This window comes from Artibeus jamaicensis, unplaced genomic scaffold (genome assembly GCF_021234435.1).
Source record: "Artibeus jamaicensis isolate MK-2021 breed Jamaican fruit bat unplaced genomic scaffold, CSHL_Jam_final contig_264, whole genome shotgun sequence".
In the NCBI taxonomy this organism is placed as follows: Eukaryota; Metazoa; Chordata; class Mammalia; order Chiroptera; family Phyllostomidae; genus Artibeus; species Artibeus jamaicensis.
In genome coordinates, this window is record NW_026521576.1 from 3,409,989 (window position 1) to 3,426,994 (window position 17,006).

Here is a 17,006-nt window from a genome sequence, read left to right on the forward strand (position 1 = left end):
ACAGGCTGATGCCAAACTCAGATTTTTCTATTTAAAAAAACGCTATAGAGAAAATGTAATTTCAAAAAAAAAAGAGATAATGGGAAGTAAATTAGCTAAGCAGTCTCAGATGCGAGAAAATTCACTGTCCCCTCCACTCCCCACTTTGAAAAGTTTTCAAACTTATAGCCTGGGCCAAATTAGGAGAAAAACAAATTATTTCCTTAACTTTCACTTCAGTTTTCCCCTTTTCAGGGGTGAAAACGCCAGTCAATAAGTAAAATGCAGAATACCTTAATATCTAAATTGCCTTTTCTTTACCCTAAAATCAAGTGCAGTGGAGCAGAAATTCTGTGTCTGTCACCAATCCTTTATTGAAACAGGTAACTTACACACTTTATAACATAAAAACAAAAATAATGTTCAATATATACAGCCTTTGCATGGACTATTTGACTATACACAAGGCAGAGTGAAAACACAATCTAATCTTCATAATACTTTGTGCACAGAAAGCCACCTGACAGAGAACATGTGAACATTACAGTGAAATGACATCACAGGTCCAGTGAAAGTTCAGCCTAATACAAAATGTACGCATCTATTGCAAATGACACCTCTAAATGCCCAGAGCTTGTTCAGTAGTAATTTACCCAGAGTCTGAAGCAGAGATTTGGTGTGTGGCTATAAGTCTCTTAAGTGAGACCATCTCTGCAGTTAAGTTTGCTATCCCCTGCTTCAAAAACAAATTCTCTGGGTCAGAAACTTTGTAGCCATTGTCTTTCATTTCAACAACTCCAGTTTTCAAACTATTCTGAGTTTTGCCATTAAATTCTTTTTGATGCCAGTGCTCTGATCTGAGAGACCAATCTTGGATGTTAGTCACTTGCACTGAAAAAGGAGTGAGAGATGAATGTACCCTATTTGGGGAATTATGCTTCTCAAGTTCAAATTGTCTCTTAGATATCACATCAGCAGGCAAGGAAAGTTTTTGTGTGGCATCAAATTCACTATCAAATGCCTCTACTTTTATCTGCATGGCTCTGGCTTTAATCCGAAGCTTGTGTGGCAAAGCAGAGGAATTCACTTCTGGAACTTTAACCACTGTGGCGTGTCCATGCTGAAGTTCAACAGGAGAGTGGATTGGGCCCTTGGGAACCTGCTGCTCATCTTCTCCATCTGATGACTTTCCAACTGCACCATCATCAGTTTCCGATGTTCTCGGAGAGTTACTGGAGGACCGGCTGACCTGGAGTAGAGGGGGGGAGTGTGAGTAGCCAGGAAAAGAATTCCCCACGTAGTTCTGGTATACAGATGCTCGGTAGGCACCTCGGTCATCTCTCGGCTCTCTTGCATAGTTCTCCAGTTCCACCGGCTCCTGCTTGATGACCTGGAACTTGCTGTCAGGGCTCTGGCAGCTACTCTGTGCAGGGCCCTCCTGAGAATGTTCTAGCGAGGAGACTTCTGACACATCAGACAGAGAGCTCTGTGGAGAGTGTTTAATGACAGAAATGCAGCTGCTAGCCACCACTGAGGATTCGTGCTCATCCACAAAGGGACTCACACTGGATTTGGAGGTCTGGTAGTCTTGAAAGTATACTGCTGTAGAATTACTGAGTTTCTGGATCTCTTGAGCATATACTGTAGAGCTAATTAAACCAAACTTTAACTTTAAGGAAAGGAGTTCAGCTTTTAAAGTGGCATTTTCCTCTCCCAGTGCAATTAGTTTGTTCTCTAAAACCAGGTCATTCAGTCGACGCTTCTCTCGTGATCTCTTGGCAGCTTCATTATTTTTCCGCCTTTTTTCCCAATACATGGCGTCTTTCTTTTCATCAGGAATGAATTCCCGTTTCCTCCGGCATGCTGAAGATTTGTTTTTCCCTACACTTCCTTCACTTAGAAGAAGTTCTTCTCCTGCTGCCAAGTCTTCTGAGACTTCAGTGAAAGCAGAAGTCAGCACCATCGCCTTGTCAGCACTGCTACCAGGATCAAGAGATGCCTGCTCCTTCTTGATGGTCTGCATTTTCCTCAGCTGCATCAGAAACAGCCTTGACCTACCTGTGCAGAGCAGGAGAACAAACTATCTTCTCAGAATTCTCAAATGCTTTCAAACTTTAAAATCCATCCATAGTCTTCCTTTTGTTCTGTCTAGGATAAATCTCTCCAGCTGCTTCCACTGAAAGGAGTACAGGTCTTCTAGGTAACCTGAGACACATAAAAAGAAAGTTATCCATTTGGTAAATATTTACCAATTATATACAGGAACTATGCTGAGCATTTAGGATATACAGGTCTGAACAAGACACAGTTTTCCTTCAAAGAGTTTGTGATCTTAAAAATGAAGTAAGTGACCAAGAATGTGAAGTTGCAAAGGGCAAATCCCTACTGAGACCTATGGGCAGAGGAATTAATATGTGGTCCAGAGGAGTGAGAGATAAACCAGCACCATCTGCCCTGGGGAAAAACAGAAAGAGGCTGTTTCAGGAGGAGAAATGGTAGGGCAGGACAGGGAATATGGGTATGGCACTGTACAGGAAGGGAATGACAAATAGCCTCTGGTTGGTAAGTTCTAAAACGGTAATTGTACATAGTGATGCTTCTAAAAGAAATTTGAGATAACATTTATGTCATTGAGAAGCAAACATGCTAATCTCTTAAGAGGAACTTTTCTAAGTAAACTTCTTTATTATCAGTAACCGAATTCTACAGTTAAATGTAGTAAGATATAAATTAAGCTGTATTTTTATCTCCCCTAAAACTAAAATAAAAATTAACACAAATAATCAAGGTAGTTGTTTTAGTCTGACTTATATCGACACAAACCTGTCCCTTACACCCTGGACTACCTGATGGGCTTATGTCCAGCTCATCCCACCAGGTGACTTAGCACACCTGAATGTGAAGGACTCTTCTCAATAAAGCCATCTCTTCTGCTGCTTCTGTGCTATAAGGTTAGAAACATTCTTTTTTCTGGTCCCTTCAAATTGATTGACCAAACATTCACTTAAGAGTGAAGCTCTAAAGTACCTTTTTTGGTCCTAAAAATTCTGTAAAATATATTTCATTTATACAGTAGCTTTGGAGTAAAATAAACCGTGACTATTCAGACGAGATCGGGCGTGTCAGGGTGGTATGGCCGTAGACTAAACCGTGACTATTCAAAGGTTTTTTTAAGTACAGTGAGATTCTTATTCTTGAAACTTAAAATTATTTTAAACTGAGAGAATGTAATTATGGATAGAATTTCTTTCTACTTTATTAATTACTTTCAAACAAAACATAAGAACCCCAAAATAGAACCATCAATTAGCTTCTCCTTCCACTGATGAAATATTCATAATCTGAATTTGACTTGCCATGAGATAATAAACCCATATATTAGGTTCCAATAACAATCTGTCTGTAATGGTTTTTGGATCTGTGTTTCCAGACAGGACTTCTCCACCTAATTTTCTGTAAAGTAGTACTTTCATAAAAAATCTGTGATGGGACAACCATCATTCACACTGTGTGTGGCACATCTATCCTGCCGCACTGAAAAGATGTCATGTTTTTGTTCAATGCCACTCTTTTCTTATGCATAGTTTTACAATGACTAATGAAATTAAGTTTAATTTTATTACCCAGAAGAGCCTGCCACCCTCTTGTGTCTCTTCCAGAAGTTGTAGAGGGAATGATGTAATAATTTTAGGATCATAAAGAATAAGGTTTAACGCCACATTTTTGTTCACCAAACTGAGCCAGCAAAAAAATCCAGTAAGTTGCAAGTTAGTGAAATTTTGGATGAATATCAAGTTTTTGTTTGTTTTTGATAAGCTAACTTCTATGGGAAATGAAGGCAAGGTGTTGGCCACAGTAAGCAGTGATGGTATAGAATGGGAATCTTTCTAGTTACCACTTTAGTAAAATAGCACTACTTATATTTCTACTTAGGTTTTGTCTTTTGACACAAAAGCTCATTTTCCTCTACATGGAATGGTTTCTTTCCTCTTGTTAAGGATCTGTATGCCCCATTCAGTTAATAGTCCCTCTGAAGTCCTGGCCAAGGAATAGAGAAAACAATCTTACTTCCATTTTCCAAATATACCGAACTTGCCTTAAAATCTTTTAACCCCTTTCTGTGAAGTGTCTAAGTACTGTATGTTCACTTCACCATCTCCACAGGTTTGTTGATGAATTCAAACCTGCAGCAAACCTTATTTCTTTTCAGCTAATCTTTCTATTTGCATTTTACTACATGTACTAGAATCTGAGGTTCTTCCCTCATCTGCACAAATTAATTTCCTTGTGACTCCACTGACACCACATACTATCTTAGGATATTTTCTATAGCATTATTTACCAAATAAATTTGCAGTTTTGAAAAAAGTTGATATGCAGTGTGAGATAATGGAGACAGAGTTGCTGATTCTATACACTGTGTATCTTCCTACTTGTTTTTTTTTTGTATGCCCAACAGATAATTTCTCACTTAATGTCCAAGATAGGGTCTGTAACTTTATGTAAAACAATGGATTATGAAACCAATTTTACCACAGGCCAATGATGTAAACAAGAGCTAAGTTTCTACAGCATTTCATCAATGTTAAAACATAATGACATGGAATAAAATGTTATTGAAGGACCTGCTGTACTTCAAGGCCCAGGTTAATACAGTTGTATCCTAACAACAAACTGAACATATTAGCTGCTCAACATTTGACTGACAGTCACTCATCTGCCTTATATAAGAGAGTTTTGTAACCAAAAAACTATTCTGATACTTGCTTTTGAATATTATTTTGTAAATTCTTTAAGAAATGTTTTACTTATTAACAGACAGCTTCTCTTATCCATTAGGTGATTTATTCAACACATGGAGCACCTACCGCGCACTGAGCCAGCCTGGGGTCACATACAGGCAGAGGGGAAAAACCAAACTTCCAAGAGCCAAGGGACTACTAATTTTAGATGGGAGACAGACTTGAGAATACAGTGGGAAGCAAGGGGTCTAAGAGGAGTGATGCCAACAAGGGGGCCTGGTACACGTATCACATTGTTTGTAGCTACACTGCTTTTTTCTTGGTATGGTGTAAAAACAAAAGCAATCATAACAGGTTCCACTTACTGAATACTAACTAGGCAACAGGCACTGTGATTACTTTGCTGCCCTCACAATAACCAGTTTCAGATGAGAAAACTAAGGCTCCAAGAAGTTAAGAGACTTGTCCAGTGTCACAAAGCTAGCTTAGTATCAGAAAAAAAGACTCCAGTCCAGGTCTGGTCCCAACCCCATTCCTCTAACTGCCCGCTCCTGTACTTGCAGGGCGCTGCTGTGGTGTGTCTCCCTGCAGTGCAGCTCATTCACACACAGCTCCTTTTCTGTGTGACACTCATTTCTGAGTAATATATACCCATTTACTAAGTTACCTGGGGGCAGTAAGGCAATGCTAGATGCTGCCAGAGCTTCTTCAAGACACCAAAGGTAGCACCTGAACCTTTTCTTTAGTTTCCTTGGAATTGAGAAAATAGGCTAAATTTTTGTATCTTGGCTAAACTTTTAGTCTCTTAGCAATCTTATTTATCCTAATGTAAATATAGGGAAAAAAATCCACAACTATGCACATTGTCACCTGTACTTTTTAACAATACAAAAGATGTATCTGTTTTTCAAGATGGGGCTGGAGTAGGGAACTAAAACACAGCGAAGACTAAGTCTAGGACAGAGATGGGCCCTAGACTCTATCTATGAATGTTTCTCAGCAATGAACTCAAATTGAGGCAAACACAAAGGCAGGTTACAATGTTCTAAAAGCATCAGTATTTATGTTCAACAAATGACTTTATTTCAAATTCCAATGTGTTTCCTTATGATTAATTTAACAGTCACTTCATCTCTGCTTCGTGTATTCAGATCACCACTAACACTGTGCTATATTAGTCACAGCTTAAGCTTCCTTTTTGGTGAGTAATTGTCATTAAATGCCAATTCTACGATGCTGGTGTGTTCAGCATTAGGTAATCTGGCTGCTTCTTAAAAATACAAATAAAAAGAGAAATTTAAGAGCAGGTGTCATCACTTCCTAAATGGGCATTTTCCCCCATATCTAATGTGGATGTGCTATCACTAATTAATGCCTTTTTCATAGTACATGGGACTATTTCTACAGGCAGGAATTCTCTTTCTTATGCCTGGAGTTTTAAAGTCTATTTAACTCAGATGACCTAAATATCATTTTAATTAACACTAAAATTTGGCTTAGAAAATTCCTCTAAAAGAATTAAACTTTACAACATAAATTCTAGAATGAATTTCTCCTCAAGAAGTAACCTCATTATTCATGTTTAGAGTTGAGCGGCAGACCTGCATCTTCCCTGGCGTCTAGCACATCTGTCAGATAAGTAAGGGTTGATAACTCAAACTCTTTACAAAACACAATAAAAAGAAACATTGTGTTTCAAGCACCTGAAATCTTACTAATAGTTTAGACATTAAAACCTACTATGGAAAAATTTTGTTATTAATTCTCATTAAAGGAATCTTATTGTAAATTGTTTCTTGTATGTATTTTGATTTTTAAATTCTGTCAATAAAAGATGAAATACTATGTCATATGCCCAATTAAACAGAAAAATCACATTTTTTTTCTCTACTCTCTCAAATGTGTTTATTCCCTGAGAGGTACTATACAGATACCACTTAAGAAAATCCTTTTATGGGAAACTATAAATCATCTCTCCAGTAAGCAGACAGTTGCTTGTTTTGGAGATAATTGGCATTTTAGTGGAAAAAAAATGTCAATCTTATCCAGTCTTAATTGATTTATTCAACACATATGGAGCTCTTTACACTGTTAATACTAGTATATTATTAACCTACATTTTCTTCCTGAAGGTAAAATCCATGACATGACTTTTTCAAAAAAATGCTTTACTTAAATGCTTTATTTCTTTACATGGATAAAAATGAAAGCCAGTATTTAAAAGCAGAGAAAAGGTAGGAAAAGAATACACCAGTACAATCAGGGTGGAGTTGGGGATGAAAAAAGAAAACACTGAAGTTGTAAGAAAGGATTTTCTCATCAGTCTGAAAAATAAAAGGATTTTAAATTAAGAGAACTATGTTAAGCCTCTTCAAGTGCCAGGAAGTGCCTCCCATTAATAATATAATTCTGTCTCTAGGAACACAAACTTTCACCCTAAAGCCAGAAAGAAAACGTGTGTTTGATGGAGATATGAGCATACACATAAACAGATGCTCTCACACTTTGCCAAGATCTAGCCTATCATAGCCACAAATTGACCTACTTTTTCTATTTGGGTGAATCCATAAATAAATGTGTCAAAACCTGATTGAGTTTATGATGAATGAAAACACTTCAAGTTTCTTGCTCCTCATCCTCCACAAAGGACTACTTGAAAATTAGATTTAAAATTAATCAAGGATAAAATTGCATTTTATTATAGCAGTGATATAACTGAAGTAAATAAAACGATATAACTTGACTTTTTTTAGTAGGCCAGTGTTTCTAAACCAGCACACAAGGAAAATATTCTGAAGACTGAGCAGAGCAGCGCACAGATGCTAACACAGCTGTGGGGCTTTAGAAACCAAGACAAAACCACCCTCACTGCAGATGAGCGGAACGGGGGGGGGGGGGGGGCAGGGGATGGAATAGCAGTGCATTAAAAAATCTGCAGTCATTTCTAAATGGGGATTTTTTTATTGACCAATTAATTTTTTTTAATTCTATTACAGTTGTCCCAATATTTTCCCTTTTGCCCTTCCCAGCCCACCCCTTTCGCCCACAGTCAATCCCCTCTAAGTCTTTTTCTTGAAACTTTCAGAAAAATAATTTATCAGTCTAGCAATTCTAAGCTGAACTCGTAAGGGACACCAACAATCACAAAGTAACATAGCTATATAGGACATTCTGAGGCAGGTAATGTCAAAATCAGGCAAGAAGTAATGATGGCAAAGATGGTGTGGGTATAGCGTGGGGGGAGGGAAAGTACTTGAATGTTTGTGATTATAATGAAGAATCATTCCAATTCTCCTCAGCTTGACTTTTTGATTGCTTCTTTTTAATTTTACTTTCTTTCCCAGTGAGATGATTACAAATGTCATTTGCTTTACCATGTCCCTTACAAACAGGACAGTTTTTAATAAATGTTTATGTTTAGTGTTTATTGGAAGGCTACTTAATTGCAGTCTAAGATCCCTGGAAAGTTAATTAATAAAAGACACCATGTTCCGATAACTTAAAGGCTCATAAACATCATTCTGATTCCAATGAAACCACACTTATTATGAAAGGCATGTAGTAAATCTTCACTAAACTTTCTTATCGTAAAAACAAGCTTATGCTCTCTAATTAAAACCATACAAGAAAAAGGGTTTTTTTTCTTTCTTTCTTTCTTTTTTTTTTTTTACTACAGGAAAGTTATTTGCAAAGAAATCTGAGAGATAATTGGGAGTGGTGGTAACATAAATTCATTTTGAAACTGAAAAACTCTTATGTAATGTCTGCGATCAAAGGTCAACGTATTTCGACATTTTCAAATGAGTCTGATTTGGATAAAAATCAACTCAAGTATAATGTAGAAAAATAACAGGATATCAAACAATGTGTTAACCCTGTGAAATACAGGCCTACCTTACAAAAACAAGAGATGAATATTAAAGGAAACTTTAATTACATTGTTTCTGTCATATTTGAATTCAATCCCAAGTGTGCTCTCAGTTCTCAATACAAATTAAAAATAAACAACTTAACAGCACTGATGCCATCTGGATTACAATGGAAATAATGAAGTATGTGTGATTTTAGCTTGGGTAAAAATAAAGGCTAGGCAAGATGACCGCACCTTTTCCACAATATGCTGCAATCACAGTCACGTCTGAGAACTGACTATGGACCATAGCAAGGTCAACTAGAAATATCCACTCAGCTGGTGAGTCAGGCACATTGCTCAACCTGGGAAAGGGCTCTAACAAAGGGGTTTGAACTTGCAGATTGTTGCATCACAATTATGTTATAATTGCACTTTGCAAAGATAAGCCTTTAACACAGAAAAGGAAATTGCTTCAAAAATTACAGTGAGCTTGTACTCACACTCAGGGAAGGGAGAGAGACAGGAGGGGTGACCCCTTCCCCATCCTGTTTACAGGCTGCTGATCACTTTCTCTGTGCCTCCACTTCCCAATCTAGAAAATGGGTTTGATAAGAGAACACTCAACACAATGCCTAGCACCTGCAGAGTAAGTGTTTAGTCAATATTAGTTCCTAATCTCATTTCTGAAGAATGAGCAATAAATAGCAAGGCAAGGGTGATGAAGATGAATTGTAGGCCTTTTTAGCCTCTCCAATTCTTAGTGAAGAACTGCCCTGTGTCACAAGTATAGGCTTAACCAAATGAAACTTTCTTCTGTATAAGTCAAAGGGGTCAAACATCAGCAATTTCAACCTTATGGGCTACACACACTCCCTCCAAGATCTCAGACCACAGAATTTTAGGTGCAGAGATTATCTGGGCCAAGGAAAACTATCACCGAGAGGTCACAGGAACTGGAAAAAGTCCAGATAGACACTTTTTACATCATCATTCCTGCCACCATCAATGTACCTCTCTGTTTCTTTAAGTTCCCCAAAACATTAACCCAGTGGCTTGGGAAGTTTGAGGTTCTGCAACCCTATCAAGAATTCCCTTCAAACTTAGTTATTATTTAATATAATGGCAAAGGGGTTTGAGAAAAAAATGTTTTAAGAAGTATCTTTAATTATAGGCTTAATACAACTTCAATCCTTACCATTAATGCACAGAGATTTAGGCAGAGAAAAATGAAGGTGATTATCTTTACTTTTTCAAAATCTGGTTCCTGGTCAATAATACAGGAAGCATTCACTAAGCTCATCACAACTGCCCAGCTTCACAGGTTTTATTCCCTCAGTTTACCCCAAGGCCCAGAGAAATAAGAGCAGCACCCAAGATCATACTATGGGGTCACTGGATCTACCTTTTGCTAGCCCAGAGCCTGAGCTCTTAACACTTCACCAGAGGAGTACTCTCATTACTCACAGTGTGGCCTTAAATTCAAGAGACAAACTGTAAGGGAAGGGTGTAGGATATGATCCCGGGGAAACCAACTTTCCATCAAGGCAGGCTGCAATGCTGTGCACTTTCAGAGAACATCTGTGATATCGCCCTGACTTCACTGCGAATGAGCGCCTAAGCACAATCTCAGACGTGTCTGTGCCAGGTTGAAAGTACTGTACTCTTCTTAACTGTAGGACGCGGCATCTGTGTGGGTGTTTTGATTTTTGTTTTATTTTAAATTCAGGGAATTCAGTTCTCTCTCTCTAGCCTTTAACCGCATAAACTAAAGGTTTAAAAAATACATTGACTTGACTTGCCAATCAAGCTGGGTCCCTCCTTTCCACCATCAAGGGCTGGAGCGCCCGCCCCCACCCTAATTTCTGTGGTGTGTTGGCATTTAGAGGTTTTCTCAGGTCTTTTTCACATTTCATCAATCCCGAGCACTCCACTAAGTACAATGAAGCCCTCCAGAAACAAAGGTGTTTGTGGTGCTCAGAGGCTCACTGTGCAGGAGAGGAGGCAGGCACCTCCCCGGAGCTGCCCCGTGTTTCGGCCTGCCCTGGGTGCCTCCCACCGCTCCTTATTCCCCTCCCTTCCTCTCCTGCTCCTTTCCTCTCCCCTCCCTTGGCTGAATGAGCCCCTAGCACACCCGCATTCCCGGCCTGGGACTGTCCCTCACTCCCCACTGTAGCACCTCCCTGGTACCACCCCCCACCCCAGGCCCGCCAAGTGGGCGGCGCAGCAGGGCCTCGGCACCACTAGGACCCCAGCACCAGAACAAAGGAATGTGAGGAGGGGGCTCTCAAGAGCGCAGGCCTCCAAGCGGCCACACTCCAAGCACCGCCAGGGTGCCTCTCAATGCCTACCCGAGGTCCCCACAAGCCAGCCCTACACCCCCAGACCCTACATGTCTGGAGGAGGGAGGGTCTCATTGGAAGGTCACAGTCTGAAGGTGGCGCTACGCAGCCCCCCTGAAGGCCAACCCCAGCTCCAAAGTAGGTTGGGTCTGATACTTACTAGGGTACCGGGGGCAGTATGAGCTTCTAGGAAAGCGAATGCAATTATTTGGAGTAATATAATTTGTTCCAATGGTGAGTCTTTACAATACGCTCCCCCCCCAAAAAAAAACCCCACGATGGTGCACTTTAAGTATTTAAATGTTATTTTAGGAAAATCTGACATATACACACCATCAAATACATATATATATTAACACATACACTAATAAGAGCCCATGAAGAAACATAAAATCTGGGTACATTATAGTATACTCATGTATCCTCACATAAATATAACTAGGTTATCCAGACAAAAATATAATCTACAAACCTGTATTTGTTTCCCATAAATCATGAACAAAATACTTGTGACCTCATTCACTTTTATTTACAAAAACCAAGACGGGAAGGTAACATTTGGCCATCCCCTGCTTTCTCAGTAAAAGCACTTTCCTAAAGCGTCCTTTGGAAAAAATAAACGAGGGTCAGAATCCAGCAAATTACCAGGCTCCTCGAAATGTCTTCCTAAAATATAATCTTATTAAAGGTCTCGGAAAACGTGGAGTTACAACTACAGCAAATAGCCTTGAACTTGTATTTGCACACAGCCCTGGAAAACACCAGAAATAGCACTGGGAGGCCACAATTGTTAAAATGTGATAGGACTAAATTTAGAAGAAGGCACATTTTTTCTTTTAGGGCAAAAGACACGCATTAGGCAGCATGAGCAAACTCAATGCTTACTCGGTTGTCTATTTTTCTGTTTAATATACCCCTTTTAAAAAACTGTTACAGTGACATTTAAAGGCTAGGACTGTCCTACTTCTCTTTGTAACAAGATTATAAAATCATGTAATTAGCTCCCTCTTCCTATGCTCACTGCCAGCGAATTCGGTAGTTACATAATGCAACATTTCCAGGAAACTATTATGTGATCTGTCATATCGCGTCTGAAAAAGCAACGACAATAAGAGCTGATAGTAAGGAATGCATTCAAATTAGGAAGGTAGGAGTAAGGAAAGGGGCTAATCGTAAGGAATGCATTAAAATTGGGAACGCAGGGAGGTAAAGGTCACCACGGCTCGTTTCAGATTTAAAAATAACAGCTCGAAACACCTTAGGAGTGAACCCTAATTAATATCCGAGATCAGAATTCAACCCAAGGAACTCTTCCTTTCATGTTCTGAAGGAGTGTATTAAAATATATCTTTTTATTTGGGACGTACTATAGATGTAAATAACTATAGATGTAATACTCAACGCTGCGCTAAAATTACCAAATCATCGCACACGTACGCGCACATTCCCAGATCAATCTTAATCCTTGCCAATATTTCACCGTGGGCAGATTATGCAATGCATGCAAGGACAAACCCACAACCTCCCCGAGCACTGGTACAACACGCTGACGAAAAACACGGTGGAAAACGGCTGTGCAAACACAGACCGGACACAAACAAACGCCGCGCAGGCATTCTCCGAGTGCGGTCACTGTTCACACCATCAACCCTTTCTCAATAAGAAAATCAAGACTATTTCCCATTACTCAGCCCCCCTCCTCCGCCTCCAGCCTCGCAGAAGGCAAGAGAAAGGAAAACGCATTGCCCTTCCCACTCGAGATGGCTCAGCCTCGTCTCAGTCTCCGGGGCTTCTCTCTACCAAAACATCAATTTTCCCGAAATCAGGAGACATTATGCAACTGCAGCGGCGGGGGGTGGTGGGGAGAGGGGCGGGGAGTGAGCTGAAACCAGCCCGGTCTACGTGCTAACGCGAAAGCACTGCAATAGAAGCAGCCACTTTTGCTGCCCTCCAGACAAGGCAGCAAAAGTTTATGTAACGAACGCCCCGAGAACAACCAGGCCCGCGCCCCGCGGCCGCGCGCCCCGAGAGCGTGCGGGGAGCCGAGTACTGGGCCGGGCCGGCAGTGGGCGGAGCGCTTACCGTGTTCCAGTTCTCGGGTCGGCGAGCCGGGCGGTGAGAAGAAAGAACGGGGGCCAGAAGCGGAGCCCTGGGCGTTCGGGCTCGGGCCCGGGCCGGGGCCGGGCCAGGGCTGGGCTCCGAGGTGGAGGCGAGGGCGCGGCTCTGGAGGCGGGCGGCGCGCCGAGACCGCGGGCGCCGTGGCCGCGCGGGGAGATGTGTGTTAGTAGGTCAGTTCCGAGCGCCGCGCTACGTCGGCGCCCGCCAGCCCCACCGTGACGGGGGGACCGCGGCCCCAATCGCCGCGTCCGCACCCGCCCCCCACACGCCACCAATGGCCGTGGCCGGTGGGGGCGGGATCTCTTGTGGCCACGCCCCCGCCCCTTTGGCTCCCCCGCCCCTTTGGCTCCCCCTCCCCTCCAGGCGGTGCCTCCTCTAGCCCTTGCCCCTCCCCAGCCGTGGCGGTTGCCACCACTGGAGCGCCGAGAAAATCGACGCCCCGCTCCCGGGTTGCGCAACAGCCGGCGATACCACCTGGAATAGGCAAGCCTGGGGAAGAGTTCGAGGCCCTCACCCTCGCCAACTCCCCCCCCCCCCACCACCACCACTGCTTTTGCCCTCCGGATCCTCGCGGTTCCACCACGACCCTTGCAACCATCTCTTGCTCCCAGAGGCTCTTTTTGTCTCCCCAAGCTCGCAGCCGGCTGGGCTACCTGTTGCGAATCTAGTACCAGGCTTCCGGCTGCGGCGAGTCGGTCCTAGCTTGGACCTCCGACCACCTTTCCCCGCACACCTGCGGCAGGACCCCTCCTCCTTGAGGTGGGCGACTGGGTTGACTTGTGGAGGGGAGGGGCGCTGGCGAACTGCAAACCCTCGCAACGGGCAGGCGTGGGAGGGGGCCGGGCGACCAGTCCGAGCCCTCCGGGGCTGCGTAGGCAGGGATTACGTTGCCTCGGCCCCTTTTCCTTCGAAGAGAAAGCGCGACGCACAAACACCGCCTCTGCACAATTAAGGCGAACATGACGGCTGCAAAGTCGTTGCGTAAGAGTACTGGGAAATGAGGTCCTTCTGCCCCCAGCCACGCGGAGGTAGGCGGCTGCGGGTTAGGGTCCGCAGGTGGGATGTATCCGACCGCGGCGCCTGGACACGCAGCGCAGAGGGTCTCTTCCGGTTATCTTGGAGCTGGTAGCTCGTTAGAGTTATTTCTGCCTGGAATTGGCTGTGGTTTTCTTCTTCCCCAAATTCCCGAGCTACGAAAGAGACGTAAGGAATTACGGGGAAGGCCGCATCACGTTGGATTCTTACGTGGTTGCGCTAAAGACTGCATCGGCACGTGGCGTTTACCGATGGATTGATGAAGGGTCAGTGCCGCCTTTGCAAAGGAGCCATATACCTGATAGTGAGGCACAGACTTGGCCAGATAGGGAATGTGGCAGGTGGAGAAGGGCTTCCTGCTCTGCTTGCACTATGTGGGAGCTAGGCTGAATTTCTTCTGTGTCGTTCCCCCCTTTTATCTCCTTGCTAAAAGTACACTTAAAGTTTGAAGAAAATGCTCAAGAGAAGAGTAGAGTGAACTTTCAGCGGTTGTCAATGGTGTACATTGTTGATAGGAAATCTGCGCAAAATTTGTCTCCTTTTTCCTTTCTCATATTACACAGTTATAAGCCTCCAAAAGTGTGACGTTCAAAATTTCGTTTGGGTGTTTTGGAAAGTCATTTCCAAGGCTCCTTCAAGGGCAACGTTGTGATTTAGAGTACATGCTTGTTCACAATTGACCTCCAAGTGTCTACCAGCAAGGGCCTGAAAATTTAAACTTGCAATAGGGGATTTAACATCTTCCCAAGTAGGTGTTCAGCAATTCAAGAAGCACATCGTATATGGTTTTTGAGTCCGTTCCCTCTATTAGGCATTTGCCCCAAAGAGTTTACTACCTTGAAGAAAAAGAGTCCATATTACTTTTTTCATTTTTGCTAAGTTTTCTTTTCCCCCCAAAACCTTCACAATGCCCATTATAGCTTTTGAAAATCTTAGTTGAAAGTACAACCATATCTGTAGGTCAGTTATGTTTTCAGGGTTAAAAATGCAGCGTGTTCCTAGAAATCTAGAGCTACCCTTATCCCTCTACCCCAATTTGTTCCCCCAATTGTTTTGCAGTTTGAGTTCCAAATTTCATTGTAGAATGAATAGTAAGTGGCCATATACAGGACAACTTAAAATTGAAGAATTGTAAGTAACATGCTTGGAGTCGCCCCAGTGAGTGACAGTTGAGGAATTCTCTGAACCTAGAAACTGTTCTTTATGCTGAATTTTGAAACGGAAGCTCCTCTCATGACTCAGGGTATTCTAGATTGTGCTTGTATCATATTCAACATTGGTTTGTTGTTTTTTTTTAATTTCCATGTTCCTTGGAAAGAGGTGAAATATTAAAGATAACTGTGATGCCAGCTTAGAAAATAACTCTTTAGCTCCTCCTGGTGATTAGGCAACCACTCAACAATACCATGAACTGTTACCCAAGAGGTAACGCCTGTATCCATCCTAAAACATGCACAAAATAGGCAAGTTCTTCAACACGAGGAAGTGGAGCATAGAACTTAACACATTGGAAACTACTCCATTGGGGAGACTTCCAGGAAGATGTCAGCATGTGCCTGACTGTGGACCTGGACCAGGAGGAGGGGGGAGGAGTTCAGGTTGAAGTGTGAAATGGAAAGTTCTTAGTCTCATTGTGGACACAATGACCCAAAGCTCCAATTTGTCAAAAACCAGTTGGTGTTTTAATTTTTTGGTAAAATGTCCTGATTTTTCAGTTTGGCAAGCAACTGTTAACCACTCTCCCCTAAGCCCCTGCCCTGTCTTACTAAGCTGGAGGCTGGACAGTCCATGCCTTTTGATTGAGGAATTCTGCAGAGATACCCTAGGAAGGGAGGCTCTCTGCATGGAGACCCGTACCCTGTCTATCTGTTCTAGATAACGGCTTCTGAATTTCTTTGTAGAAAAGTCTCCAGCTGAAAACCCTTTGGTAACTACTGGCACCCACAGCCAGCATCAGGAGTCCTGTGTCTAGGACCACCATCTTTCTACCACATTGTGTTTATTGAAGATATTGTGTCCTTTTCTTAAAAAACACTTTATAAACAGAACAAAAACAATTTCTAGGAATCTGTAGGCTATAGTTTTGTTTTTCTTCCAGGATGAGACTTTCAAATCATTGCCGTGGCTTGTCACCCACAGGAGGCCTGCCACACCCATCAGTCTTATTTGTGTGGTGGTATTTCGGCTTTGACCTAGGCATTGAATGTTTAGACAGAAACTTCCTGGAATGGCATGTCTTTCTTTCCCTCATATACTTTGTTTTGTTTCTACAGTTCATGCCATTTCTAATTATCAGGCTAGCCCCTCACCTCCTGTGGCTTCTCTTTTCATTCTACTGTTGTTGACCTTTATTTGCCTGTATGGGTTTCTCGATTTATTCCATGCATTTTTTCTACCCCCTTTGGCCTTTTCCCAGTTATCAAATCCTTATTTCTCCTTCTGATTCTTTCCTCCACCAAAATTCCACACCCTCTTCTCTCTTGGCCCTGCTTATCCCAGTCACAACCCAGACATTGTTTAAAATTTCCACTCTGACCTCCATCCTCAGTCACTCAATTCCCCAGCTTCTGCCATTGGCAGTAGTGCCATTAGCATGCTTGACGTTATTCTTCAAAAATTAATTTTTATGGGAAATTGGGTAATAGAGTACGGTCAAATAACACTTTCCATAGATCTAAGCACAGGTTTTAAAGTATGGAAAGCCAGAATGTTTCCTATTAAATGGCTCTTGTTCAAGCTAAGAAAGAAATTAGATCTTCACATCAACTACATGATTGCCCCAGACAAAAGCAGCTGATAGTCTGATACATTTCAAAGCATTTCCAAAAGACCAGAAAGAGGAGATTTTGCAAAAGAAGAGAAGATGTTGCAACTACAACATTACAAAAACTGGAACACATCTTTAAATTTAGTCACCACAGATAGCCTACATTTCAATTA

The 17,006-nt window shown here is 42.1% G+C and overlaps 1 protein-coding gene across 2 annotated transcripts; it reads right to left on the minus strand.

Moving 5' to 3' along the window:
* Positions 1-328: 328 nt before the first annotated feature.
* NFIL3 (nuclear factor, interleukin 3 regulated) lies at positions 329-13,910 on the minus strand. Of its 2 annotated transcripts, none has more exons than XM_053662634.1 (2): positions 13,685-13,910; positions 329-2,184 (listed from the first exon to the last, which is right to left on the minus strand). In XM_053662634.1, the coding sequence occupies exon 2, from the start codon at positions 2,015-2,017 to the stop codon at positions 629-631; it is 1,389 nt and encodes a 462-aa protein (XP_053518609.1). In that variant the 5' UTR covers positions 2,018-2,184; positions 13,685-13,910; the 3' UTR covers positions 329-628. The 2 variants fall into 2 exon arrangements, with proteins under 2 accessions (XP_053518609.1, XP_037015837.1); XM_037159942.2 differs by lacking the exon at positions 13,685-13,910 and adding an exon at positions 12,996-13,255.
* Positions 13,911-17,006: the final 3,096 nt, after the last annotated feature.

Coding starts and splice junctions, on each gene's coding strand:
- NFIL3 (XM_053662634.1), bottom strand. CDS start 2,017: ATGCAGCTGAGGAAAATGCAGACCATCAAGAAGGAGCAGGCATCTCTT.